The sequence below is a fragment of the Diaporthe batatas genome (assembly GCF_019321695.1).
Source record: "Diaporthe batatas strain CRI 302-4 chromosome Unknown Contig00014, whole genome shotgun sequence".
NCBI classification, from domain to species: Eukaryota; Fungi; Ascomycota; class Sordariomycetes; order Diaporthales; family Diaporthaceae; genus Diaporthe; species Diaporthe batatas.
Window position 1 is genome coordinate 418,951 of NW_025408561.1, and position 26,514 is coordinate 445,464.

The 26,514-nt window shown below is 53.9% G+C and overlaps 10 protein-coding genes across 10 annotated transcripts; 6 read left to right on the forward strand and 4 right to left on the reverse strand.

The window, feature by feature from the left end:
• Window positions 1–123: 123 nt before the first annotated feature.
• Window positions 124–935, reverse strand: KVR01_010828 (uncharacterized protein; the record flags this gene model as incomplete). Its single annotated transcript, XM_044786605.1, has 4 exons — window positions 124–234; window positions 297–361; window positions 446–634; window positions 833–935. 4 exons carry the CDS (start codon window positions 933–935, stop codon window positions 124–126), a joined length of 468 nt encoding a protein of 155 aa, XP_044639975.1.
• A 2,968-nt stretch (window positions 936–3,903) lies between these two features.
• Window positions 3,904–5,146, forward strand: KVR01_010818 (uncharacterized protein; the record flags this gene model as incomplete). The annotated part of the gene is made up of 2 exons (XM_044788486.1): window positions 3,904–4,620; window positions 4,732–5,146. The coding sequence occupies exons 1-2, from the start codon at window positions 4,031–4,033 to the stop codon at window positions 5,144–5,146; spliced, it is 1,005 nt and encodes a 334-aa protein (XP_044639965.1). The 5' UTR covers window positions 3,904–4,030.
• Window positions 5,147–5,448: 302 nt separating this feature from the next.
• Window positions 5,449–7,479, reverse strand: KVR01_011041 (uncharacterized protein; the record flags this gene model as incomplete). The annotated part of the gene is made up of 6 exons (XM_044784129.1): window positions 5,449–5,654; window positions 5,844–6,227; window positions 6,332–6,475; window positions 6,664–6,731; window positions 6,801–7,230; window positions 7,296–7,479. The coding sequence occupies 6 exons, from the start codon at window positions 7,477–7,479 to the stop codon at window positions 5,449–5,451; spliced, it is 1,416 nt and encodes a 471-aa protein (XP_044640188.1).
• A 767-nt stretch (window positions 7,480–8,246) lies between these two features.
• KVR01_010807 (uncharacterized protein) lies at window positions 8,247–9,640 on the reverse strand. The gene is made up of 4 exons (XM_044790921.1): window positions 9,407–9,640; window positions 8,935–9,300; window positions 8,680–8,849; window positions 8,247–8,586 (listed from the first exon to the last, which is right to left on the reverse strand). Exons 1-4 carry the CDS (start codon window positions 9,510–9,512, stop codon window positions 8,302–8,304), a joined length of 927 nt encoding a protein of 308 aa, XP_044639954.1. The 5' UTR covers window positions 9,513–9,640; the 3' UTR covers window positions 8,247–8,301.
• Window positions 9,641–9,993: 353 nt separating this feature from the next.
• Window positions 9,994–11,154, forward strand: KVR01_010933 (uncharacterized protein; the record flags this gene model as incomplete). The annotated part of the gene is made up of 2 exons (XM_044785046.1): window positions 9,994–10,048; window positions 10,142–11,154. The coding sequence occupies 2 exons, from the start codon at window positions 9,994–9,996 to the stop codon at window positions 11,152–11,154; spliced, it is 1,068 nt and encodes a 355-aa protein (XP_044640080.1).
• Window positions 11,155–11,768: 614 nt separating this feature from the next.
• KVR01_011105 (uncharacterized protein) lies at window positions 11,769–13,548 on the forward strand (the record flags this gene model as incomplete). The annotated part of the gene is made up of 2 exons (XM_044790719.1): window positions 11,769–11,797; window positions 11,856–13,548. The coding sequence occupies 2 exons, from the start codon at window positions 11,769–11,771 to the stop codon at window positions 13,546–13,548; spliced, it is 1,722 nt and encodes a 573-aa protein (XP_044640252.1).
• A 1,793-nt stretch (window positions 13,549–15,341) lies between these two features.
• On the forward strand, window positions 15,342–18,210 carry KVR01_010769 (uncharacterized protein; the record flags this gene model as incomplete). The annotated part of the gene is made up of 6 exons (XM_044791055.1): window positions 15,342–15,540; window positions 15,624–16,229; window positions 16,285–17,317; window positions 17,377–17,414; window positions 17,521–17,898; window positions 17,963–18,210. 6 exons carry the CDS (start codon window positions 15,342–15,344, stop codon window positions 18,208–18,210), a joined length of 2,502 nt encoding a protein of 833 aa, XP_044639916.1.
• A 374-nt stretch (window positions 18,211–18,584) lies between these two features.
• On the forward strand, window positions 18,585–19,410 carry KVR01_010798 (uncharacterized protein; the record flags this gene model as incomplete). The annotated part of the gene is made up of 2 exons (XM_044786309.1): window positions 18,585–18,785; window positions 18,844–19,410. The coding sequence occupies 2 exons, from the start codon at window positions 18,585–18,587 to the stop codon at window positions 19,408–19,410; spliced, it is 768 nt and encodes a 255-aa protein (XP_044639945.1).
• A 400-nt stretch (window positions 19,411–19,810) lies between these two features.
• Window positions 19,811–24,351, reverse strand: KVR01_011091 (uncharacterized protein; the record flags this gene model as incomplete). The annotated part of the gene is made up of 2 exons (XM_044794951.1): window positions 19,811–21,127; window positions 21,763–24,351. The coding sequence occupies 2 exons, from the start codon at window positions 24,349–24,351 to the stop codon at window positions 19,811–19,813; spliced, it is 3,906 nt and encodes a 1,301-aa protein (XP_044640238.1).
• Window positions 24,352–24,829: 478 nt separating this feature from the next.
• On the forward strand, window positions 24,830–25,864 carry KVR01_011043 (uncharacterized protein; the record flags this gene model as incomplete). The annotated part of the gene is made up of 3 exons (XM_044782437.1): window positions 24,830–25,027; window positions 25,369–25,649; window positions 25,717–25,864. The coding sequence occupies 3 exons, from the start codon at window positions 24,830–24,832 to the stop codon at window positions 25,862–25,864; spliced, it is 627 nt and encodes a 208-aa protein (XP_044640190.1).
• Window positions 25,865–26,514: the final 650 nt, after the last annotated feature.

Consider the following 26,514-nt stretch of genomic DNA (forward strand, 5'->3'; position numbering starts at 1 on the left):
TATATTATAATAGTACTAAGCTATCTCATAACTAGTGTGGTGTGCAAGTATTAGATGATCACTGTCTCAGACCATGAGCTAAGGATGCTGGACATCAATTGATTGCTAACGCACATGATGCTGTTAATTGCGAATGACAGGCTGACAGTTCTTTCCTTTGCCTCTGCCTTGCCCGGGAAGACCTGTATCTTGGCCTGCAGGGGGAGTAGCCTGTACAACGACGCCATCGGCGGCCTTTACTTGTGTGTCAGTCGCGTGCTGAGTTGTCGAGAGGATTTCGTGATAGGAGAACTAACCTTCGCATCAGCCGCGGTAAACTGAGCTGGTTGGAACGAGCACATAGCCATGATATCGTTGACTTCTAGACATCAAATTGACAATTAGATTACATCATCACCGTGATATAGGCTCCTTCTGTATGCTACCAGAAACAGCAGACACATACCTCTGGCGTTGTTGAATTCGAAGGAATTCTGCACCACACAACTCTGGCAGAGAGCCGTCATCCGCCCGACGTCGAAACTCTGATTTTGGCAATAACACGCCTGCTCTCCCTGAAATTCAGCCGCCTCGCCGCCAACGAGGTTCTCGTCGACATCGCAGGTACGGCTAAGCTCCAAGGTTGGACGGCAGACTGGAGTCACAGTGGTAAGCTATCAAAGTCTAAAGAAGGGGCCTCAAACTATCTTGGGAGGCAACATCGTACGGAATAGCCCATAGCCATCTCAAAGTCTGAGATTCTAAGCTTGAGGGGACTTCTTTTGAGACACAAGACAAGGACAGGAGAGAGTTCTTGCAGGAAGATACAAGACTGTATTTGAAATTTACTTACTGGCCTGACATGCGGCTGGTATGTCCTCGATGTCGACGTCCAAGTCGGCGAGGACCCCATAGAGGACGGTCAGAGCAAGGGCGGTGGCGATATGGACTCTCATTTTCTTTGAATACGGGACGTGGTGGCTCGGCAAGAAAATCAAATTTCAGTTGAAGAAATTTTTCAAGATGTGATCCTACACCACATCGTAGAAGGAAAAGCCGAATGACATTTCGAGATTCTTAAGGATATTTATACTCAAGTACTATACAATACCAACACAACCGGGAACTATGAGCGCATGGTCATCAAAAACAACCTTATGGGCGTACATTGTCATCCTTTCCTCTGAGTTTTCAATAAACTTTCAAGGCAATGAACTCAAATTCAGTTTGTGGCCGTGTAATCTTCACGTATTGTACTCCAGAAGACCCAAATATCATGGGTTAACTGCAGCATGTATGGTACAAGCATTACTACCTAGGCAGCGACCTGGCGGCGTCATGCCCAACGACTTGGCGAACTCTCGTCTAGTCGTTGGCGACAAACTTCTTTCAAGGAAACTGAGAACAGATGATAAGAAAAAGGATATTGGGCAAAGAGGGTCCAGGTCGTGTTAAGTGACATCTGGAGTGGTTGTGGTAGGTCCGCGCGAAGGTGCCACGGCTTCATCATTCTTCCTATCGATCCATTTCATTCACTGTTGGATCAATTAATCGAAGGGGTACGATGACCCCAATACCCGGCTGAAACCGACCGCAGTTCTTGTCGTGAACCTCTTTCGATTATTCCATCGTGCCGGCGGCCGTTTCGCGCGCCGAGACAAGATTCATCCGTGACACTTCCTCCAGGTCCATCCTAGCCTTCTCGTCACCCGCTTGGCCACTGTGATGGCAGTCGACAGTTGAATATTGTTCATACGACAATCCGCGACCGTTCCTATTCGGCGGGTAGGCTATAGCCAAGAATAAACAAGCCTAAGCCTCCCGAATGTCCTATGGTTGCGAACCACTCAGCAAGGCTGACGTCCCGGGGAACACTCACAAGTACTGCACATGCCGTACACCCCATCTGTGCCATCTGTGCGTGGCGTCTGTATGCTTATGCACTTCGGATTTACCTTTTGCGCTAGCAATGCTCATCGCCGACGGCAAGCTTGGCGCTGAGGATAAGCATTGAACCGCTTCAAGGCTCACAGCGCGGCAGGTAGGAAAGTGCTGTCGCCAAGGGCATCGTCATTGGCTTCGGCAAGAAACTTGTGGCAGTGCTCAAACTCTAGCCTTCTTCACATCACAGAGTCCGCGTCGACCGGGGCAACTCCGTAGTATCGACTCTCGTCCACCTCGTCCTCAGTTCCTCGTCACAGCCCGGCACCCGATTTCCTACCAGATCGCATTCGTTGCAAGTCGGTACTTCGCCTCCCAATGAACAAATATTTGGAGATAATTGCTATATTTTCTTGCACTTGTTTGGGTTCCTGCCCTCAAGTTGAGAGCCCATGGATGGTCGTGCACTCGATCTCACCAGACTACATTTCAAAGAAACTCTAACAATTTGTTATGCGTCCGCGAGTGCCGTCTAAAGACTGACAAAATCATGGCATGATCCATTTTTACCCATTCTTGGTACTGTACCCAAGTGATCATCATATTCATGGATAGTATCTGGTCCAGCTTGCCAGGCATCCTTAGACCCGACGCCTTCAAAAGGGGACTTAGAGCAGAAGACATCGTGTCCTTTTCAAGCGCTGGGTCTCAAGCGCTTACCACCGTATGAAGGCACCATGTATGTCCTCGGAGGTATACTAAATAGAAGCGAAACCACTTATCTCATCTTGAGTCTCGATAAATTTGTCTACTTAACCAAAGCCAAACATAAAAGTATAATTTGCTGACATTCACCACGAATGACTTCCCAAATTATGGTACCGACTCGGCTCACAAGTGCGGAATAGAAGCGATACCAGCCACAATTGTGTGGTGCTACGAAATGCATCGTCGATGCTGCTGAATTGTCAATTCTTTTCCGGAAGATGAGATCAATCAGCTGGACATTACCTGGGTAATTACAATTCTAGCTTTGCTGCTGGCTTTTTGGGTACAATGCCACCGACATGCCGGCACTCTTCCAGAGCGCTCATGTAGCTATTCGAATCAAATGTGGGAACAGAAACCGAGGAAAACCATAGCGTCGTGTCGATTTGCGAGACCAACCTAACCTTAAACATTCCTATCGAGGTCCTTAGTGTGTGTGCTGATCTATCTCGTGTGGATCCTTAGAAGCTACCTAGGGTAGTTGGGGCCGCTTTTAGTGGTTGGATGGTGAAGACGAATGGTCCATCATGTTTTCTTTCTATGGGAATGTGGGTGGCATCCAAGTCGTCTTCGCAAACGAAGCGATTGCACTGCCATTGAGTCTTACACAAGCCCCAGTGATTTCTCATCTGCAAAATGTTCTCTCACAGTAATTTTGTACGTTTCAAGCATAGCTTGACAATCTGCGAATCAGTTTCTTGTTGTTCATTCCAAGGTTGGGATTTGCTACTGTCTTCTGAAAACCCAACGAGACAATCAGACAGAGACCTGAAGCTCCAAACTTCCAGCTCTGGAGGGTAGTCCGGATCCGGTTTCCTTCAGCAAAGCCTTAAAAATGGAACAACTACATGTTTTTCCAAAGTGCATCCAGGCAACAGGCCCATCACACCCATTTCTTCACTCCGACTATTGAAAAAGGTCCGGACCACGTAACTAGGTACGACAGCAATAGTCACCATACAAATCGCCTTGTGGAGTCCACGTCTTAGGACGGGTGGGTAATTTTGCCGCCGCGAGCACATACTTAAGTTAGGTACCTATCTTGGCATGGCTTACTGAAATATTCCATCTCAGCATCAGAGTCAAAACAAATACAGTCTATGCCCTCACAGACAAGCATACTAGCCCGACCTCAGTTGTGACTTAAATCGAGACTCTGAAACCCTAAGCTTATCTCTCGAACCGGAGTTCCACTAGTTCGTCCAATCGTATTCGGGTCTGGAGAGCGCACAGAATAAAAGCTGTCCCGGCCGCCCTGACAGCTACCGTTTCAGTGCGTCATCACCTTCTCAACTTGAACTGACCTTTCCTCATTAACGAGCACATCATTTCCACTTCGTCCATATAGCGAAGAGTTTCCTTAGACGACTCCGTTTGCACCATTTGGACAGAACCAGGAGAAATGGCCACCCGCTTCGCGCTGAAATGCGCAAAAGAGTCCGCCGGCGAAATTCCCCTTCCTAATCTCTGCATAGGTACCTGGGCGTGGGGGGACTCCTGGACGTGGAAAAACGCCTCAAAAGAAGCAGTGACTAATTTGGAGGGTGCATGGACCTGTATGAGTGATACAAACCTCTTTTTTGTCGACACCGCCGAGGCTTATGGGCAGGGCGAGTCGGAGCGGATCATCTCGAAGCTCCGCCAGGATCCAAAGTTCACCAATGATGAGTTCAGGGCGCGGCTTGTCATCGCTAGCAAGTTCCTTCCAATTCCATGGCCGCCGACCCGCTTGTTCCCGGGTAGCATGGCGAACTACTGCAGGGCGAGTCTCGAGAGGCTGGGCATGGACAAGATGGATCTATATCAGATTCACGGACCAACACACTTTGCCAACTCGATTGATGCCATGGCGAGCGGGCTCGCAAAGTGTGTGGATCTGGGCTTGACTCGTTCGGTCGGTGTCAGCAACTACAGCAAGGATGAGATGATCAAGATGGACGAGGCATTGAAGAAGAAAGGACTAAGGCTTGCGAGCAACCAAGTTGAATTCTCGTAAGTGCCATTGTTCTCTTCCAAGGTTTTCACTAATCGCCATTCTTCATGTTATCGAATGTTTCAGGATGCACACTTTGGGAACCGTAGCAACTAACTCACATATCCTAGACTGCTGCGCACCCTCCCCGAGAAGAGTGGGCTCTTGGAAGAGTGCAAAAAGCGTGGAATACTGCTGATGGCTTATAGCCCGCTCGGCATGGGCCGTTTGACCGGTAAATACGGAAAGGGAAACCCCCCACCATCAAATAGAAAATTCGGAAACTACCCCATGGAGAAGCTTGCCCCTCTCCTGGACACCCTGAGCAAGATAGCAAAGGCGCACGACATCAAGTCTAGTGCCGTGGCACTCAAATGGGTGATTCAGAAGGGGGGCATTCCACTTGGTGGGGTTAAAAATGCCAAACAGGCCGAAGAAAATGCGAAGGCCGCCAGTGATGAGTGGATTCTGAGCGAGAGCGAGATGGAGGAGCTGGACAAACATTCCCAGGTAGGAACGACGAACTTCATGTGGCAGCATGGCTGATACAAATGAGAATGGCTGTACGCTCCACAGAGCGGTTGATGATATAAAGCTTTAGATACAAATGCGCCATGTATGTCTTCGGACATAGACGGAGTAGAAGTGAGACCAGGTAAAAGAATACAATGCCAATAATAGTGCAGAGAGAATAGGCCTCAGCCTCATGCCACACACACAAGGCTAGGAAGCGTCTCGATTTGACCAAGTAGTTTGGTTTCTGATCCTCATACACATAAAACATACGTGGCGCCTTCATACAGTGCTCGACTTGACTAAAACTATACATGGTTTGTGCTAAACTAGATCTAGGATGAACTACTGGAACTGTTATCTGCGCAAGAGAAAGCGCCACCAATCAAGCCCTGAGCATACGCATCAATAATATTCTGTATCACCCCATAAGTGCCACCGATTGTTAAAAAGATGGCAAGAAGAATCATGAGCCAGTTCAGCCAGTAAACCATGATCTGCCACCAATTTCCTTGTCGATAGTGTTGATGGTCGAATATCCCTACAGCATTCAGAGTTAGCCATCAAAAAAACCGAAGGGGTAACTTCATGCTTATATAGCAAAAAGTAGGTAACAAGTTTGCCATAGCATGTCTTGAAACCTGGGGCCCTTAAAGTCTTTGTTATACAGGCTAAGAATGTGGTATGTTTGCTCTTGAAGGGGTAAAGAATGTGTCCAGAAGCTGCTTACAGAGGTAGCCCGGCAAACCAAGAGCCAAGGGAGCGAAAGTCAAGCTTCCTGCAAGGGCGAGCAGGTAGTTGAAGATGGGGATACCTGAGGCCAGGAGAAATGAAACGACTGACATTCCGAAAGTACAGCCGAGCCATGCCGACCAGTGGACGAACGAGTTCTTCTGCAGGTGAACAGAGTCGCGGAGGATTCGTACAAAGATATACTTGGCAGCGACATGGATATATAGACATGCGCTCACCATCAGCCCAGTAAGGCCAATACCATATGCAACCTTTTTGACGACTTCACCTGCACTGCCAAGAGAAGGCGAGGCCACCCATTGACCGCAGTAGCGATATACGACCAAGGAGAAGGTCAGGTAGGACGCTGTAACGATTCCCACTTAATATGAAGTTAGTCGCGTGCTAATGGTTTTGAGCATTTGAAGTGCTGCATTCGAGATCATTCCTGGAGATGAAAGACTGGGAGAGGGAGTGGCTCCTTACTGCAGAGGTAGACAGCTTTGTTGTAGTCCCCTGGTCGTTTCATTTCTGAAATGACGGGCAAGAATGCCGATGTGCCCGCGCCAGAGCAGAAGATGGTCGCGACAGAAGTAATACCAGTAACGAAAGTCGGGTCGCCGATAACATCTAGAGGTCTTGGTGGTCAGCCGTCAACGAACCAAATATACAGCTTCAAGCTAAGGGGTGTTTCATGATATAGCCATATGTTGTTGATCCAACTGGCAATTTGTCAAGGATCCGCAATGCAAGCTGATGAGTCGATATTCTTGTTGTTGGAGGGTTTCTGAGTGTATCTCCTAGTAAAGATTACTTACGGTAGCCGAGGTCAAAGTCGCCAGTTTTGGGGGCCGCGGCCGGTCTGTCTAGTTGTGTGACGGCAACTCTGCGGTTCGGATGAATGTCAATACCTAGGTAGTGTTTGGGGAATATGAGAGTATCAGAAGGTACATACACGACAATAAATACGGCAACGTAGACCGAAAGAAAGCCAGCCCATGTCAACCACGCAATCTTCTCGAACTTGCGAACGCTTGCAAGAATGAAAACCGCAACAGTGGCAGCCAACATGAAGTAATTTGTGCAGATTGCATGATCCGATAGGGCGTTGAAAGCAACCGATGTGCCGAAGATGCCGGATGCGCCAACAATCGAATAAGTGACGAGGAATAATATCCCAACTATTTCTTTTAGCCACGAACCGCCGACAACGTTGGCCATATCAGCAATAGAGTGACAGCCAGCATGAGAGTTGCGAAAATTGCCCTGGATGATGGCGCAGTATGTATTCAGGAACTGCCAGCCCAGCACGTTTATAGCACCGGGCAGAGAACCAAGAACAAACATTGCTGAAGGAATTGAGAGAACACCGGTGGCGAAGATGACTATGCAAAAACATTAGCCTCCAAGCACAGGCTAGGGCACATCAACGTAGCGTGTGAGATCTAACCTTTGAGAAAAATGACTGAGGCATGGACCCATCCGACTGTGCGGAAGTCCACTGCACCCTCTCCTCTCTTGAAGACTTCAAAGGCATCGTCGCTATTCTCCAGCTTTCCGGCGTCAATACTCCCGCTGCACCTTGCCGGCGCCGGGGTGATCACGTCAGCCTTTTCCATGGTGCTGCGAGACATTGGTCAAAAAGTTCTGCGATTGCTGAATTGCTTCAATGTTGACGGGCGGGTAGAACAAAGACCTGGCAAGCAAAGTAGAGGCGTGGTTGCCTTAATTCTCTGGAGGGAATTCGCCGTTGAAATACCTTTAGGCTCCTGGTGACACGCTCCTTGAAGCGAGTAAGGAGACGCGCTTTTAGTCTCACATGGCTTATCTTACTACCATGGGGCCTGTCAGTGGGATATCAGCCTTCGACATTGAAAGCCCGCCCAACCCCGCGTGCACCACCTGGGCACCTTCGGATGCCCGCTCCAAGATTGTGGGTCACTGCATTCACGCGACACTCAGGCACAGGGTTTTGGCTGTGAGTTTGTGGAGGCTTCCGTGTGATTGCATATCAAGATTTGATAAGGTTGGGGTAGAGAGCTCACGTTGGAGTAGATAGGCTGAGTTTTTGGAGGAGCTGATTATCTGCCGAATTACTTAAGTATCTATTGGGGTCATGCCCCATGCCTGTTGATCAAGCACTGCCTGGGTACCCCGATGATCCACCTTAGGTGACCAAGCGTCCAACAGAGGAGCCTAGAGGCATCAATGATGCGACTGAATTGGGTCAAGAGAGACAATTTTAGTATCCCTCCGATGGCGAGATGGCATAACTGAAAGCACGCACGCTCAATCGTGCCAGTGGTTACAAGATCATGACGATGGCGATCTCGAAAGTTGAGAGATGTACTGTAGATTGCCAGAAGATACATTCTTGGCGGGAGCCAGTTGTAGCAAGTCTCCGAACGATAGAATTCCATACTGATTATTTTGATCCGGCTGTCTAATAGCTGTCGTCATTTCTTAAGCATGGCCCCGCGCTCCGCAGGCATGATAGCACCCGGTGGCGGCGCCGTCTTCCCCTTGAATTCATCGCAAATCTGTTCCATTGTGACAAAATCGACACCCTCGTGCTTCTTAAAGTGTTCAATGAGCCTCTCGTGCATCAGAAGCGCGTGTGGACGGCCAGAGACATCGGGATGAATAGTGATGGGGAATATAAAGTTATCGTACTCCCGGTAAAAGTAGTCAAAGTGATCGCGCCATATATCCTCAACGTCACGCGCATTCACAAATCCATGCTAAGTATAATGTTAGTCTTGTTACGGATCATGCATTGTGCAATGCCCCGAAACATAAAGACCGAGATCTGTGACAGGAGAATTGACACTTACACTGTTGGGCGCGTCCTTGATGAACATCATGGGAGGCAGGTCGTCTAGGTACCAGTTCGCCGGGATCTCGACGAGCCCGGTCTCCTGGCCCCTGACGAGAGGTTTCATCCATTCTTCTGGTTTTTTCTTGTAGTCAATTTTTGTCCACTCATCGCCGGTCCGCAGGTAATCTAGCGCATCCAGAGTCAGCTTTCAAAGAAGCAGAGGAGTGGCCGCATCTTGCAGGGATAAAAACAGTATTTAGTATCTGCTTACATGGTTGGCAATCATGGTGGCTCATGCTGTGGTCGTATTCGATACCATAGTCCAGGAGCAGCTGGGCGCCCTCCTTGCTGGTCTCCCACCACGGCGCAACGCTGCCTCTGGGGGGCTTTCCCGCAAATTCTGTGAGCATGCGGTATGTTTTGTCGAGAATCTCCCTCTGCTGATCGATAGTCATGTCCGTTGGATTCTCGTGGGAGTAACCATGGAGGCCTATCTCATGGCCAGCATCTCTGACGGCAGCCATATCTTCCGGGAAGGTCTCAAGGCTATGCCCGGGGATAAACCATGTGGCTTTTACATCGTACTTTGCGAGGAATTTCAGGACCCGCTGAACGCCGATGGTGCCCGCGAAGTAGCCTGGAAAAGACTCTTGTCAGCAATGTTCTTGCTCAGTAGTACCCGTGGACCGATAACTACTTAAGCAGGCACACGGGCAAAGACAACAACGCTTGTGTCTGCTCACCTCTGCTAATGTCATTGGAAGAGTCTTCTCCGCCATAAGAACCCAACCAGCCGGCTATGGCGTCTACATCAACGCCATAGCTCACGAGAACGCGCTTCTTTCCCATGTTGGAGGTGGCAAGCCGTAATAGGTTGAAGCAGAAGGGCTGGCAGGTTGCGTTCAAGTCGTTCCTCAGGCAAAGTGGTGACTTCGCTTCCCGGGTGTGTGGGGCTTGAGGATGAATGAGGTGAAGAGAGGCTATTTTGGTCGATTGGAGGGGGACGCTGTATTTCGCCTGGGCTAATGTTGGAGGTCTCGGCATAGTTACGAGGGGCAGGAAATGACGTGGAGTCATAGACCTTGCGAGTTGGAGAATGCCAACCTTGGAAGCTTTGCGCCTATTATTTACAAGGGCAAATAAATGATCTCCAACACCGAGCCACCTTGAGCCTCTGCGCCACGTCACGGTGAGGCATGGGGTTGCTCGTCAAAAGATTGATGCCCAGCACCTGGGCATTATAAACGCAATCAGCGATGATTACTTGACAAAATCTAAACGCTACCTAAGCAGAGAGTCCCCGCCATCTTCGCATACTAGGATCAATGCCATGAATCCTGATGTTATACCACGCCGAATGCGAGCAGCTCAGATCTCGGAAGTCAGTTCAAATGTTTCCAAGGTTGCTCTGATTATCCCTCCTCTTCGGGCAGCTTTGGCTGACTAAATATAGTACAACAAGCCTTACGTGTTGACAGAGAGAGACGTGCCCGCCATTCGTGATCATGAACTTCTCATTAGAGTACACGCGGCCGGTTTCTGCCACTCAGACCTGCAAGTACTACAGGGGCAGTTCAGATCGCCCCTAGGCATGATCCCATCCCACGAGCCTGCTGGGGTGATCGTGCAAGTCGGCAAGAGCTGCAGCGGCGAATGGAAAATCGGGGATAGAGTCGGAGCACTAAACTATCGGAACGCGTGTGGTGCATGCATCGGCTGTGGACTGACCAGGCGGACGAGTAATCAACTGGACCCGAGGTTTTGCGACAAGCGCGAGACTGCAGGCTTCCACCACGACGGAGCCTTTGCCGAGTACCTCGCCATAGATCCCGAAACAACCATCAGGCTGCCTCCTTCACTCTCGTTTGACCAAGCAGCGCCGCTGATGTGCGCCGGAGCAACGGTTTGGGGGTCCTTGGAGAAGGCAACAGCCGGACTGGGCCCTGGGGAGCCCATTGCCATCGTCGGCATCGGTGGCCTTGGCTTCCTGGGCTTACAGTTCGCGGCTGCGATGGGCTTCTGTGCTATCGCTGTCGACAGTCGCCCAGCTGGGAGGCAGCTGGCCCTTGAGATGGCCAACAAGAGCTTACGGCCGGCGCTGGTCGTCGACTCAGGCGCGAAAGATGCCACGTCGCAGATTCTGGACTTCACCAACGGAGAGGGCGTCGCGGCTGCGGTGGTTTGTACGGACTCTCTAGAAGCAAACAATTGGGCCTTGACCTTGTTGAGGACCGGGGGAGTGCTGGGTGTTCTGGGGTTGCCCGCCGAGAACTGGAGATTCGATTCGAGTCTTCTGGTCTTTAAGGAACTCACGATCCGGGGAAGCTACGTTGCGAGCAAGGATTCCGCGGAGAGGATGATGAAGGCCGTAGCAGGCGCTGAGATTCAATCTCACATCACCCTCGTGCCTTTCGATGGAGTGCCCGGGATTCTGGGGGCATATCAGGACAGTGCCTTCAAGGGCAGATTGGTTGTCCAGGTCTCAAATTGAGTGGGCTGAAATCGAAAATAGGTTGGCTCAGTCAGCAAATGTTCCGTTGGTACATACCAGTCTGGATGAGAAACTCTTTGGTGACGGTAGTATTTAGCTTCACAGTAGAGTTAACTATTCCAGGGTGATCCCACGGCCACCCGAGATTTCCGCTGGGCATGTCCCCTGGCGAATGCACATACGAGCTTAGTGCAGACTGAATGACGAGTACCGCAAACTTCTTGGATAAAAGAAATGGCGTTGATTGGGCATTTCACTTCTGGGCAGGTGGCGTTGCGGCCTGATAGACATGCCGCGGAAGCAATAAATTACCTCCGCTGAGCGGTCTTGGGGTTGTCGGTGTTGTCTCCATCCTACCCCAACAGTCACCGACTCGTATCCATGTCTGCTTATTGCTCTACTCCACTGACCGGTCCGTCTACTCCAACTCTGGCTTGGTTCGACAAGGTGCACGGTGAAACTTAGTAGTCTCCCAGTCAAAGCATTCCCTTCCTGCACGAGACGAAGACTCAGGAGAAGACATCCTGGTGATAGCTGCTGGCTGAGGCTGTTGGTGGTAGATAAGCAGTTCAATTGATCGACTGAGTGCCATCTGTACCTAGGTATTTGCCATCATGTCCGTTTTCTTCAAAGACATATCCGAGTACGCAAGAGTCCTATGGCACCGTTGAGGAACTACATCGCTTACACTGACGCTGCAGAGACAATCCCGTGCAGCAGGGCCACGTCGAGCGAATCCTGCAGCCCCTGGGCTTGACGATCAAAGCTGACGAGTCGGCCGACTACCAGAGACTGCTCGCCGCGGTTCACGACTGTGCCGCTCGCATCGATAGTCTCCCCGACTACCAGCCGGTGCCTGATCTCAAGAAGTATCCCCGAGAGAACGTGCATCTCCCCACCTCGGAAGAACAACAATTCGGCCATGCCTGGGCATACCGATTCCTGATCCGGGGCGACAACTCAACCGGTAGCTCATCACCAGTGTCCCTCGAGGCGAAAAGCGTCTGCATCAAGGATTGCATAGCTGTTGCCGGTGTTCCCCAGTTCTACGGAAGCGACGCATTTCCTCCATGGACCCCTTCGACCGACGCGACTGTGGTCACACGGGTTTTGGATGCTGGCGCTCAGATTGTGGGCACGGCGACATGCGAGCACTTCTGCAACTCGACGGCATCTTTCACGAGCGCCCAGGGGACCATTGAGAACCCGTACCGAGAGGGCTATTCCACGGGTGGCAGCACCTCTGGTGGCGCAGCCCTCGTGGGCTCTGGCACGGTGGACATCGCGCTCGGCACAGATCAAGGAGGCAGCATCCGTGTTCCCGCATCCTTCTGCGGGTGCGTGGGGCTGAAGCCGACCCACGGTCTGGTGCCTTTCACGGGCATCACGAGCGGAGATGCAATCGATGACCACGCCGGAACCATCTGCCAGTCTGTCTTTGAGACTGCACAATGTCTTGATGCGATAGCGGGCTATGACATGGTAGACGACAGGTCTCTCGGCGCAGCCACTCACGGGTCATTTGGCTACTCTGCGGCTCTCGAGTCAAGTTCTGGCCGATTGGACGGGATGAGGATTGGCCTTTTGAGAGAGGGCTTCCAGCACGAGATTGTTGACGCCAGAGTCAGGAATCATGTTCTCGCTGCCGCTCGGAAGCTGGAATCACTGGGAGCGACCGTCGAAGACGTCTCGGTTCCGCTCCACAAGGAGGGACCGTCAATCTGGACGATCCAGCAGCGCATCTCAGGATCCTCGAGCATCCTGGGCAGGGCTTCCGGACGACGGGGCCTCGGCCTGACCGAGTTTGAAAAGGCGCGGTTGCCTTGGACCGACGCGCGCTTCCAGAAGCTCTTCCCATCAACCAAAAATACCGTCATAAACGGCTTATATCTAGCCGATAAATTCCCCGGGCTCTACAGCAAGACGATCAACATTGGCCGGCAGATCAGTGCTGCGTACCAAGCGGTCTTTCAGGACTACGACGCCATCATCATGCCAACGACACCATTCCTGGCACCACGACATGGCACCAGGGACTCTGTCCTTGGCTCGTTTGAGCCCACAATAGGCCTGACGACGAACACTGCGGTGTTCAATGTGACTGGCCACCCTGCAATGTCCATACCCGTAGGCTTCTTGCCCGCGGCAGATGACGCTGAAGTGCAGCTGCCTGTTGGTATGCAAATCGTGGGTGGGCTGTGGGAGGAGAAGAAAGTCCTGGAAGTAGGGCATGCCTGGGAGACAAATTTTGACTGGAAGAGCTTGCGGACCGACGATACGGTATGCAAACCTGTTTCCGACCCATCACGGACGGTCTGTGGCGAGGAGGGCACAGTGTCCGGATTCGATGTTGCAACGTCACCGAGCTCAAAGCGGGTGAAGCTTGCGGCTTGACGCGCGATATCTGACAAGATAACCAATGAAAATTATACTTATCTTCAAAGTTTGAAATCGGTACTATCGGGGGCGTTCCGATTTGAGACGCACGCGCCTACAGCCGTGTCGACAAATTGGCCGGTGAGCCAGCGGGTCGCACCCTATCTGTGAAGTTGTCAACCATTCAAGGACTCCGCGTGCGGCAGATCTGTCTACATTTCCCCGATTTGTTCCAGTATAATCGGGATACTATATCAAATTCTAGTGAGACTTCAAATGTTCCCATTCTTCTAAGTTTTCACGCATTGTCAGAAGATGAGGATGAGAAGCTCATAGTCACGTAGTAGATGTGATATTCTAGGCTCGAATTTGGAAATGAGAGATTGGGACCGTGCTGCGCGCCGGCGCATATCCTCGAGTTTCCTGACATACGAGAACTTCTCAGTTGATGGTATACCCCCCGTCCACCACCATTGCATGACCTTGAACAAATGAGGCCTGGCTTGAGCATAGGAAAAGGACTACGTTAGCCACCTCTTCAGGAGTACCCATCCGTTTCATTGGTGCAATGTCAATCGCTGGTCTCAGTCTTTGGATTAACTCGTCCGATGACGTCGTCATTGGTGTTGCAATTACACCTGGGCATACACAGTTTATCCTGATGCCGTCTTGCGAGTAGTCGATGGCGTCGGATCGAGTCATGTTGATGACGGCCGCCTTGGAGGCACTATTTTTGTGGGAAAGAAACTTGTCAGTTGCCCGAGACATATTGGAATATAGAAAGAAGATGGGTAAAAAGGAAAGGATTAACTGACCAGTATGGGGCTGGGAGCGGAGGTTCGTTAGCAGATATCCTATCACACAAGGAGGGCCTGACGTTGTATTGGGTGACGCACCAGCAGCTGGTCGTGCTACGATACCGAGTTGGCTGGCAATGTTGACGATGGCACCCCGCTGTGCAGGATGATCCTCATGTGGCTCCTGCTCTACCATGTGGGTCAGCACCGCCCTGGAAGCGAGCCAGGTGCCCTTGTAGTTGATATTCGTGATGCGATCGAAAGCAGCCGCCGGTGTCTCATGCGATCGCAGCGATTCGCCCAGGACACCGGCACAGTGGACCGAGTAGTCGATACGTGAGAAGGCCTTTGTGGCGTCGCGTACGAACGCGTTAACGAAGCCCTCGTCGGAGATGTCTCCGTCCTGGCACACGATCTGAGTCTTGGGGGCAACCTGAAGAATGGCATCCCGGGTGTCGGCCAGCGACTTCCTGTTGAGGTCGGTGATGGCAATCCTCGAGCAGCCGGACCGGGCGAAGCCTCTGGCGACGGCTGCCCCAATGCCTGATATGAAAGAAGTAAGTAAGGGCTCGGCTTGCCAAGATCGAAAGCAGGCGGCGATCAAGCGGGTCATTCACCTGTCCCACCAGCACCGGTTATCAATGCCACCCCTGGAAACTTGAACATGACGGATTACGTTGGCTCGGATCTTCCAAGGTTCCAAGGTTGTCAACAGCCCTGGAGAAAGAGTTGACCGGATCACGGTAGTAGAGCGTGACCTGACAGCCTGAGCAGCTTGTGACATCAACTTGAGAAGTTGGAGCAAGTTGGAGACTTGACCATTTTAACCCCCAATCCAAAGATAAGGACCGGACCCACACACAAGTACCCATGTCGTCTCCAACAAAAGCCAAGCTGTGCCCCAACCCTGCCAACCTGCCAGCCTGCCTCCACCCTCAGCCTCTCCAACTTTGATTCTCGTCCAACACGGGACCCCCATTGCATATCATATCTGCACACCCGAGGTGGACAAAGATGCCGCCGTCCCACAACGTCTCTGGTGCGGACACGAGTAAAAGGGGCCCGCAGCCGACCTCGCCCCCGGCCAGGCGGACGAGGCGGGCCCGTCAGCGCCTGGATCCCCGTGACACGCACGGCCCCGATGCGCGGTCATGCCCCCATTGCGGCCGGACCTTCAAGCGTACCGAACACCTGGAGCGTCACATACGCACTCGTCAGTCTCGCCCCCTGCCACTGTCATCAGCCACTGTCATGACTGATATCACTGATGCTTACCGACACCTGCCAACCCGCCAGATACCAAGGAGAAGCCCTTTGTCTGCCCGGGCCGGTGCGGGGCCGCCTTTGCCCGGCGTGACCTCCTGACCCGCCACCAGCGCATTTCCCTCCACCAACATGTCTCCCAGTCTCCGGAGGGACTCTCGGAGCCCGACCCGGGGGACCAGCACCACGGCCCAGTCGAGGCTGATCTGGCCGCCGCCGTGTCCCTGTCGGGCATGAGCATGCAGCAGCAGCATTGGCCACACCAGCAGCTCGAGCCGCCACCGCACCCTGACCTGTACCCCGTGGCTGTCTCGGCCAACAGCCCCCTCCAAGTTGACAACGGCCCGTACCAGCAAGGCCTCCTGGTGGAGCCCTTCCAAGATGCCGTTGGCTTCGACATCCATTTCCGAGAGTTTGCCAGCTTCCTCGACGGCGTCGGGCTCCCAGCAGAGTGGAGCCCCTACTTCCATCGCCCTGACCGGGACGACGAGGTTATTGACCCGGCTATAAGGGACTCGAGAGGCGGCTCTGCCACCCCCGCGCCCCGTCATAGCAGAACTCGACCCGGGACGCCCTTCAGCTCTTGGCTGCCCTCAGCACCCACCGGCAACCGCATATCCGACGCCCTGCCCGAAGCAAGTAGGTTGAATGAAACTCACTCCCGCCCTGCCGAGGTAGCTAACACCGAGACAAGCGCCTCGTCCTGTTGAGACCGATTCCCAACCATACCGCGTCTTGGAGGACCAGCGTCTTCACCTCAACGCTTCGATTGAGACGTTTCGCGACCTTCTCGATCCAAGCTTCAAGCTCCCTTCCCGCCATGCCCTCAGTCGATATATGACCTCCTTCTTCTCTGGCTTCCACTCGCACATGCCCTTTATCCACACACCGACGTGGCGGATATCTGAGCACTCGATCGAGCTGGTGCTCGGACTGGCAGCGATCGGGGCGCAGTACTGCTTTGAGCATCGCATGTCCGAAAAGTTATTTCACGCTGGCAGGGCCATACTTATGCGGAGACTTGCACGGGTGTCCGACAGATTCGGCCCCAAGACTGCTGCTTTTCTCAATCTTCACACCCTTTCTCCGCAGAATGGCGAGTCAAGGCCCGTCCAAGAGAGGGAATGGGGTCCTTGGGAACCCATAGAGACTGTCCGTGCCCTGATAGCCCTGATGGGCTATGCCACCTGGGAGCCCAGCGCCCATCTCGTACAGGAGGCTTTTGCCCTCCAGGCTCTGCTGGCACAGGTCCTCCGTGAGATAGGTCTTCACGAGGATGACCTCCCGCACATTTCCGCGGAGCAGCCCACGCCGCAGGCCGCCTGGCACGCTTGGGTGGAGCAAGAGTCGGTGCGACGGGCTAAGCTGATCGCCTTCTCGTTCATGCACACCCACAGCATCGCATACAATCTGTACCCCACGCTGCGCAGCCACGAGGTAGGCCTTAGACTACCCTGCTCGACGGGAGAATGGAAGGCTCAGACTGCCTGCCAGTGGCAGGAGGCCCGGCGCCAAATAGGGAAACAACAGCTCTTCTTCCAAGATGCATTGTCTCTGCTGCTACGGAACACCGACGGTACGGCGGTCCTCGACCCGATTCCGACCCCACTCGGGAACTATCTGCTCCTGCATGGACTGCTACAGAGGATCTATATTGTCCGTGACCTCTCGCTGCCCGTTATAGACCACTCAGCCTCCCTTCCAAGCGAAGAGGTTGATAAGCTCGAGTGAGTATTTGTACTGCACGAGGGCACTGTTACTTGCAGTACTGACCATCTAAACCCAGGCGTGGCCTCCGTTCTTGGACCGCTGGTTGGCAACAGGGTGAGCATCACGTTTCTCTCTTTCACGGATCCCCGCCCCATGCGTTGCGAACACGCCCTAGAACGCAGTATTTTAGGACCCCTTTCAGGACTAACATCAAAACTAGCACCGGAATCAAGCCTCGACCCAAATAACGAGAACGGGCCAATCCCCTTCACGTCAAGCTCGCTGCTTGGTCTCGCCTATGCCCGCATTTATCTTCACCTTGGACCATACCGACTGCTCGAATCGCGGGACCCTGATCTCATTGCCAAGGCCATCAGCCGGTCACCACCAGTGGAACGTGGTGGCGGCGTCGTTACCGCGCTTCTGTACGCGGCTCACATGTTGAGTGTTCCTGTCAGGCTAGGTGTGGACCGCGTGGCTCGCAGCCAGGCATTCTTTTGGAGTGTGCGGCACTCCCTTTCGGGCTTGGAGTGTGCCGTGCTCCTCAGCAAGTGGCTCTCGTCAATCGCCATGTCAGCCGTCACGACACCGTTGAGTGGTATGTGACTGAATGATCTAGTTATTCCCATTTGAAATTCAGCGATCTGACCGGGAGACAACAGATAGCGAGGACAGGATTCTTCATTGGGTTCGGTGTATTGTGGAAGAGGCGTACGACGTCGTCGATTTTGCAGACGAGACTGATCTCCAAAAAGACCAAGGATCTGCCTCGCTTAGCCTGGGTGTCCTCAAGATCTGGGCCCATTTCTTCAAGAGCAACGCCCAGTGGCCGTTTATAAACATCATAGGCCAAAGCCTGGAGAAATATCGAGAGCTTCTTATCAGAAGCCACGTGCCACAAGTTCGCTGAACCCGGCCAGAGGAGATGAATTGTGGCATCAGGAATAGCGACGCAACGTCAACAGTCGAACCGGCGGGCTTGGCATTCGCTAGGTCTTAGAATGGGGCAACTCTTTCTTCAGGGGCCTTCCTTCATGTTGGTCGGCCTTGGCTTTCGTTGGTATGTACGGAGTACTAACCAACCTGCCACTGGCCTCGATGCCTAGTGCTGACGCAGGTTGGCAAGCCAGCCACATATTTCGAGGTCGACTTGGACGAGAGTTGGCGCCAGCCAGCCAGCTTCACTTGCTGGGAACCTGATGACAGACTAAAGTATTTGAAGTGCTTTGTTCCCCGTCTGTCGTAAGCTTGGGAAAGGCGTGCTCCCATATACAGGTCGCTAGTATGGCCACGCTCGAAGACAAAGCCCGCGACGCTGGGCCGCCCAAGGTCCTCTGCGTAGGGATGCTGCGCACAGGAACCAGCAGTCTTGCGGCAGCCCTCTCGGAGCTTGGCTTCAAGCACGTCTTCCACGGCCTCGACTCCAGAACCAAATCGTCGCACTGGGCCTTCTTTGAGAGAGCCGCCACGGCGACCTGGCCCGAGGTCAACACCACGCGAACACCCGCCGCCGCAACCATTCACTCGCCGTGAATGGGATGAGCTATTTGGCGTATACGACGCTGTGACCGACCTCTCATGCTTCTGGGCGCTGCAGCTCGCCGACGCGTATCCCGACGCGAAGATCATCCTCACCGAGCGTGACTTCGACGCCTGGTTCCCCAGCTTCGATGCCGAGGTTCTGCGGCCGCTCTTCGGGCCCTGGGTTGACCTCTTTCTCAAGGGCGTCGGCGCAATTGTCGGAAACCGCGCCGGGTTTGCGATGCAGAAGACCGTCAGCGGCTTCTTTGGCGGCGCGCGCACTCTAGAGGAGCTACACCTCCGCGCGCCTGACGTCTTCCGTCAGCATTCGGAAGCGGTCAAGGCTCACGTCGTGCCCGAGAGGCTCCTCGTGTATCGAGTTGGTCGGGATGGTTGGGAGCCGCTCTGCCGGTTCCTTGACAAGGAGGTACCCCAAGGGAAGCAGTTTCCGCGCGTCAACGACCGCGACTCTCACCGCCAGGGCGATGAGGCAATCAAGAGGGCGATGGCGCTTCAGGCGGCGCGAAACACCCTCCCTTTTGCAATGGCCGTGGCGGCGGCCTGGGCAGGATGGTTTTATTGGCGGTGACATCAGTACCGTGCGAATGGACTACCTCGCGCCCCTCACCTCGCGTCTAAGTTTTTCTGCTTGGAACAGCACCTTTTGATGAGTTGTGGTTGTTAACAATTTGGTATTCCACTTGAGCCAGGTTCCCGTGGCAGCACATCTCGGAATTTTGCTATACCCCTTGTATCACACAACAGTCAAAACGTCTGCCAAGGGCCTCTTCTATATATTGCAGCGTGATCATCGGGTGGATAGAAAAAATTGTATGATGTCGATCAAAGGAGTGGATATACAGCTCAACATGTCGGCTTTTCTTTTTATCTCTGTTGTAAGCTTGTCTATCCTGTCAACTCAGGAAGCACGAGGTATGACCAAGACTGTCCTCGTCGCACGATTAGACCTATGTAGGTATCCATGTTCACTATAATCTTTTGCCCCAGCTCCAGTGCGCCTCGGGATCATCCAGGAGAGCTACCATCTCCCTCACACCAGCGGAATTCGCACCCTCCTCCACAACGAACTGCTCCAACGCCAGCAATGCATATTTGACCGCGCCCTCGGGCCTCCGGAACGCATTGTAATTCAGCGCTGCTAGCCGGTACGCCGAAGACCCGTTTGGCTCGAGAAGCCTTTCCTGCTCGTAAATGGAAAGCAACAGCGCCACCGCGTCCAAGGTGCGGGTCTCATATGCGGCCTTGTCTCGTCCGGCCTTCCTCCATCCGCCGCCCTCCTTCGTGCTCACCGGCTCACCGGGACTCAGAAGCAGCGAGTTCTCCACCTCGTACAGCCGCCACAGCCGGTGGTCACTGGCATTTGCCAGGGCCTCGGGGAGGCTGCACTGGGCACAGGCGCACCCGAAACCCCAGTTGCGCATCGTACGCCCCTGCCTCACAGCCCGCACGCGGAAGCCGTCCACGTACGAGATGCTGAGCTCCTCGCCGGAGGGTACGCCGGCGGCGGCGGCCACTGTCGTGCGGTGGATGATACCGTGGTCGAGGTGGAACGCGACGTTGGGCCGGCAGTCATGGTTGTACATTGAGACCTCGGGAAAGTTGCCGATGAACGGGCCCAGCCCCGTCCCCGGCAGGAGTGGCAGGTTGAACGAGTTGTTCATGACGATGTCGAGGATGTCGTCGTCGCCCTCCGCATGCGTCTGCCCTAGCTGCTTCCAGAACGCGGCCCGCGTCGTCGCCCCGGGGAGACGGCCCACCGCATCGCGGAGGAGCCGCAGCTGGTCTGCACGGCCCAGGTCGTCGACGAGGTTGCGGTGGAGGACCAACGCGGGCGTGTACGACATTACCTGGGCCCCGCGGTGCATGGGATGTGACGCCGCCAGGCCCCTGCCCTTGCCCGGGATATTGCGCACCTCTGTTGCTGGGCTGCGGGCGTTGATGTTTGCAGATTTGATGAAGGGAATGGCCGAGGCTGCGGCTGCCAGCTCAGAGAACACGGGCAGGTTGGCGAGCACCTGGGCGGACTCCGGGGTGGTGATCAGCGCGATACCACGGCCTGCGGCGAACCTTGGATGTGCGTAGACGCAATAGGCTCCAGCGCAGGCATGCGGGCCTGTCCACCCGCCCGAGGTGTCCACTTCATCTTGAGGCACCTCAGCCTTGGAGGAATGCTGCGCCGTTACGTTGTTTTGTCTGCTGGGAGAGCATTGCCATTCCGTGTCATGTAAGGAGACTTGGGCCGACAGAAGGGGGCTGACAGCGCAGTAATCGATGTTAATTTGGTGCTGTGTTGAGAGCCGGGTGTCCTTTCCTATTGCTGACACAGCCAATAGCGAAAGCAACAGGACGCTGCGGGCTCCTGTCATCGTAACGTCTGCTAGCTGAAAAGCACAACGGAGCGAGTACCAACGGCGCTGAAGTTTACTCTCGACGGATTCGACCCGGATTGAGAATAAGGGAGAAGTATATTTGTCTTTTTCATCTGTTGGTATGCAATCCAGGAAGTTGCTGAGATGTACTTGGGGTGCTGGTGTTGAGCCATGATGTTTCACCGGCTCGTTTCATCTGATGTGGCGGTTCGCCTCCGTGCGACAAGCTTCTGGAGAAGCCCAAGTTGATGCCGCCACGGTCAAGGAACGCGAATTAAGCGGCCCCCAAATGATAGCCCACCACCGAGGGGAAAGAAGCAAAAAGCGCAATATTACTCCAAAGCTAACAAGATCACGCTGAGCTTCGGACTGGATGCAGGCTTGGTCATGGATACATGTTGTGTTCATCTCGGATTAAGAGCGGCTCCTTCTGCTGGCCACATGCCACCTGTCGAAGGCATTGTATGACACCTCCCTGGCATCCTTCAAATTGTGATTCAATCCGCCTCCTTTATATCTCCTGCAACAGCATTCACCAAGGCGACCCTTACCCCAGCTCCTGTTAGAACATGAATCCACAACCGCTGGGTGTCGCTCAACCGGTCATTGGCGCTCTTGACCTCGGCAAACATGCATTCGCGTTTTGGCTCCGTTCTCCAGAGCACGAGATCAGGGACCCCGCCGCCCCTTTGCCGGTACTCTTGCGCCATCACCTTGCTCACGGCAGCAAGCGCCTCACCTCGAAAGCAGCCCGCTAGTTCAACCAGGTCCTCCAGCTGGTAGTCCCAATTCAGCCCCACGACGCACGTTCTCCTCTCGCGGTGTTGGCTGTCAACCTGCCGGATTATGCGCGGGGCGCCACCGTTTGAGATCTCTGCGAGGCGATGGTTGATTTCGGATGCTCGAGTTGGGTAGAAGGCGTCAGTATGCAGGTCCAGCGGGCACGTCTGGTACGCTGTCTGGAACACGTTGGGTATGTAGAGAAACAGGATATCGTAGAACAGATACGCGAACAAAGTCCTCAAAATACCACCCTCAGAATGGTAGCCCTTCCAGCCCTCGGTGCGATAGTGAGACAGACACATCTCCTCGACACTGCATTCGCCCCCACCTTCAGCTTCGTCCACCCATACTGTCTTGGTGCTGTTTCCACCACGCTTACCAGCTGTAGGGTCGTGTCGCTTGATCTGTGTCCCTGGGACGTTGTGTTCTTCCGGGTTGTGCAGGCGGACGTGTCCAAAGTCATGCTGAAGGCGTTTGGGGATGCGGTTGCGCTTTTCCAGTTTTATCAGGCGCTTCTGTAGATCAAAATGGTAGATGAGATGGCAGTCGCGGTCCTCTAGGGCAGCCTCGCAGGTAGCGATAGCTATGTTACGCCAGTGTTTCTTCTGCTGTTCTTGGTCGGCGATGTGGGGGGCAGGCTTTTCTTCCCACATGTAGTGTTCTTCGAGTAGTGCTTTGCGCTGGTACCACGATCCACGGCGGGCCATCTGGAAGAAGTGCTGGTCGAGGAGCTCGGTGAGAAGCGCGTGTTCTTCTAAATACTCGTGCAGCCGGCCATAGACGTAAGCCGTTTTGTGTGCGATTCTGGTGTATGCATGTGCGGCATTGAGTCGGCGAAGGTATGCGCCTTCGCCGAACTCATAAACTTGATTCTCCTTCCGTTCTTCGTCCTTTACAAGTCCTCGCCAGCGAGCAGCGATGCTATCAAATATCTCGAGCACGCGCCGGTGGCCATCCTCACCAGGAGGTCCGTTGAATTCGAGGATGCGATCGACCTCGAATTCCAATCGCATGGCCTGCTCAAACTCCAATAGACTGTGGCGGTCCGGGAAAATGTTGGAAGTCCGGTCGACAATGTATTGTGGAAAGTTTCGCCTCGAAATCTTGGCCAGGATGATGGTTGTTAGAGACTTCTCCGTCCACTCTGTCGACCGATAGAAGACAAGATGTACCCGTTCAAAAAGTTTGAAAACCGAGGGCGATATCCTGACACACGGGCCTGTAATGGCCGATATCTTGGCCAGGAAATGTCGATTCCGATTTGACTCCTGTTTTGGGCCCGGGTCTGGAGTTTCGCTGCCAGTCTCAAGGCCAGCCGAGTCCGTCGAGCCAGTTGTGCTCTCCCGACGTAGCCCCACCGCCAACAGGCTGCTTTGCTGCGAGCTCATCCGCAACAATTTCTTCAAGATGTCACTCTTGTTTTTGCCTTGGACCTTGGCCTCCTTTGCTAGACCCTTCAGCTCATCCAAACTAAGCAGGGCAGCAGCTTCGTCAACAGAAGTGATATGTTCGTCGGAAGAGTCAGCAAAGGTGAAGCTGTCGCCGAGGGACCAGTCCTGCAGGGCAATGCCGGCGGCCTCGCCGTCATGACGGTCTGTGGCATCAGGAGTTGTGCAAGTGCCCTCTTCACCATTCGGCAGAGTGCGATACCGCTGCAGCGTCGCGATGGCGGCATCGGGATCTGAAATGTCGCTGTGGTAGCCAAGCTTATCACGTCGATGCCATGCAGCAACTTTGCGCAGAAACAGACGGACGTATAGGTACTGGGCCTCATAGTCCAGATCGCGCCACTGGTCAAAAACAGCCATCTCCTTTTCGTCGAACAAATGGGCCTCGTCCTCGAGCACCGTATCCAGAGCGAGGTTGAAGGCATCGACGTATATGGAGCTCTTGCCCCTGATCCATTTTCTCCGGTCGACAGCAGACTCGGGCCGGGCCTCTACAGTGTCCTCAGCACTGATTTGGGAGGCTCTCATGGCCTCATACTCCTCGATTGCGTCTGCATCGGCCTTTATCTGGGGGAGGGCGTTCTCAAGGGCAGTTCCATGGTGGTGGTGGGATGAAGTATCCCGATCTACCTCGTCCTCGTCCTCGTCCTCGTCCTCAGAATCAGGTATGACATCCCTTGTGTGCAGCGGAGGTGCCTCCTTGACTGGCTTGTTGACAGGACGAGATTTTGAGGCGTGGGATGACTGCCCAGGTTCGTCAGGTTCGTCAGAGTCGCTGCGGCCAAGTCTGGGGACCTCAAGTTTCATCCTTTTTGAAGGGCGCCCAGGCATGTCCCCGGAGTTTGAGATGTCAGCCAGTGGTGCTCGAGACGTGGACGAGGCTGCTCCCCTGCGCACGAAGGCATCCATTGCGTGGCAACATGGGAGTGGTGAATCAAAAGAGGAGCCATGAGACCAAAATAACCTAACCTGCTTCGTTCTGATTGCAGTGTCAGGCAGGCAGGCCGAGCTGACAAAGGCAGACAAGCGGGAGCGCGATTGATGTCATTCGGTAGAACGCGTTCTAGGCGCGTCGAGCCTTGCCGGCCGTGGGTCGCTTCTCATTAGGACCCCTGCCTGCCACAACAGCTTGGAGGGCGGGGCCGAGCCTGTCTGTACCAGGCGGTCCAGGCCCGAGCTCCAAAATCCAATTCAGAGCTCGCCCGTCTCACCTCACACTGCATGCAAAGCACTGAGGACACTCTTGTTGTGGCTCATCGAAAGAAGATCACAGGCCGCTCGCTCTCCCTTTTGTTTCTTTCTTTCTTGTTTCTTTGGTGACTCCAATGCCAGTACAATCAATCCCCTACAAGCCATTACATTCACAGGGTCTTTGAATCCATTGCAAATGTCAGAACCAACCCCCGTCTTGGACCCTCCTGTCGAGAATGCACCAAGCCTCGTAGAAACCGACGGCGCTGCGCCCGCAGCTGCCACGACAGACAATGGAGGGGCCAAAAAGAACAATGGCCAGGACGTCACAATGGCAGGGCTTGAGGGCTCGGGAGTCAAGGCTGCTAAGGCTGGGGCTGGGGCAGAACCGGTTGTGAGTGAAGCCATTTTCTATCAGTGCCATGATTGCTCTGATCACCCCAAGGGCCCTCCCTCACCACCGGCAAATGACCACACATTCACCACCACATTCACCATGGCAATCACCCAGATCCATGGTCCGGTCTTACTCCATCTCGTCTCGTTCCTGTACACAAGACACCAACCACCCTTCCCACCTCTCCAGAAGTAGGACAGCAAGCAACATCCACAATGGCTGCCTGCAAACCCACTTTGAGAAACCATCACAAGGGGACCTCTGCCATGGGCTCCTACCGAAGCCCTCAAAATGCTGGCCTCGTCCACTTGAGCGCTCCTGCTGACTTTCTCGCCCAGCTTGCCGGCAGCAACAACGCGCCGACCACTACCGCTTCCTCGTCCACGAACCCACCCACCCCAAACCGCACCGCCACGCCTACCGGCTCCAAGGAGAGTGTGCCTGCGCGCCTGGAGAACAACTCGTCGCGCGCCGCCTCTGCCGCGCCGGCCGACCGCACTGCTGATAGAGTCACCATGCCCACCGAGCCGGCCGCGCACGGCGCCCCGACCCGCCAGTACCTCAACAGCAGGGTCACCTACCACGTCATGGAGGGCATGAAGATCGTTGCGAAAGACCAGTAAGGGAGATCCTACCTGTCACCATTGCTAGCGCCTAGAAGCTTGTTTGTCTGATTGTCACTGCAGACCCGCCGACCCCCTCCGAGTCCTGGGCGAGTTCCTGCTCCAGCGCAGCGCCGACCTTGAGCGTGCCAGTACTGCCCCTTCTGGCGCCGAGGGTGACAAGGAGAAGATCAAAGAGAACGGCGCCGATACTTCCATCACTGATCAGTGACGCGACAAACGAGGTCGACTCATGCCATCGTTTTGCGAGACTGCCATCATCAGTCGTATCTTTACGCCAGTTTCGAAGGCTGCTTCTTTCTCTGGCACCCAAAGGGTATCATGGTCTTTGAGCTAGGTTGATTATAGCTTTGGGTAGGCTGCCTCATACACATCCGATTCGTCTCATCCATTCGGCCAAATTCTGACCTCCTGCTTGTCGGCAGCCAGTCATAGCTACGACTTCATTTGCATGTAGTGCGACGACAGGGTTAAATGACCAGGACTTGCATTCCACGGTGCAATAGCAATGGGCCCAGAAGGATGGGAAAAGAGTGGTAAAAGAAGGTTGCGATTATCGACACATGCCAGGCTTTTCGGGGCGCGGGTTTTGCCTAGACGAACGGTTCCGGCGTGCGACAGGTGTTTAGTCTGTGGTGAGGCCAGTCGGTTAGCCCACTCGTCTTGTGAGGCAGTCGATCTACCAGTAAGCCGGCTAGTCGATTGTGCAACCGTCGTATGGAATGAGGCATCTCGGGCCGGCGTACAGCTATGAACTGTAACAACGTGCCCCTGTCCCTAAGGACATACAAATCATTACAAATTCAAGTCTTTCGAGGTTTGGCATGGTAATCTCCATCTTTCATCAGTAGTAGTGTACGG

Coding starts and splice junctions, on each gene's coding strand:
- KVR01_010807 (XM_044790921.1), bottom strand. CDS start 9,512: ATGGGAAAGAAGCGCGTTCTCGTGAGCTATGGCGTTGATGTAGACGCC. Junction 8,850..8,934: donor CCACCATGATTGCCAACCAT/GTAAGCAGATAC, acceptor TGGATGCGCTAG/ATTACCTGCGGACCGGCGAT. Junction 8,587..8,679: donor TCAAGGACGCGCCCAACAGT/GTAAGTGTCAAT, acceptor CATTATACTTAG/CATGGATTTGTGAATGCGCG.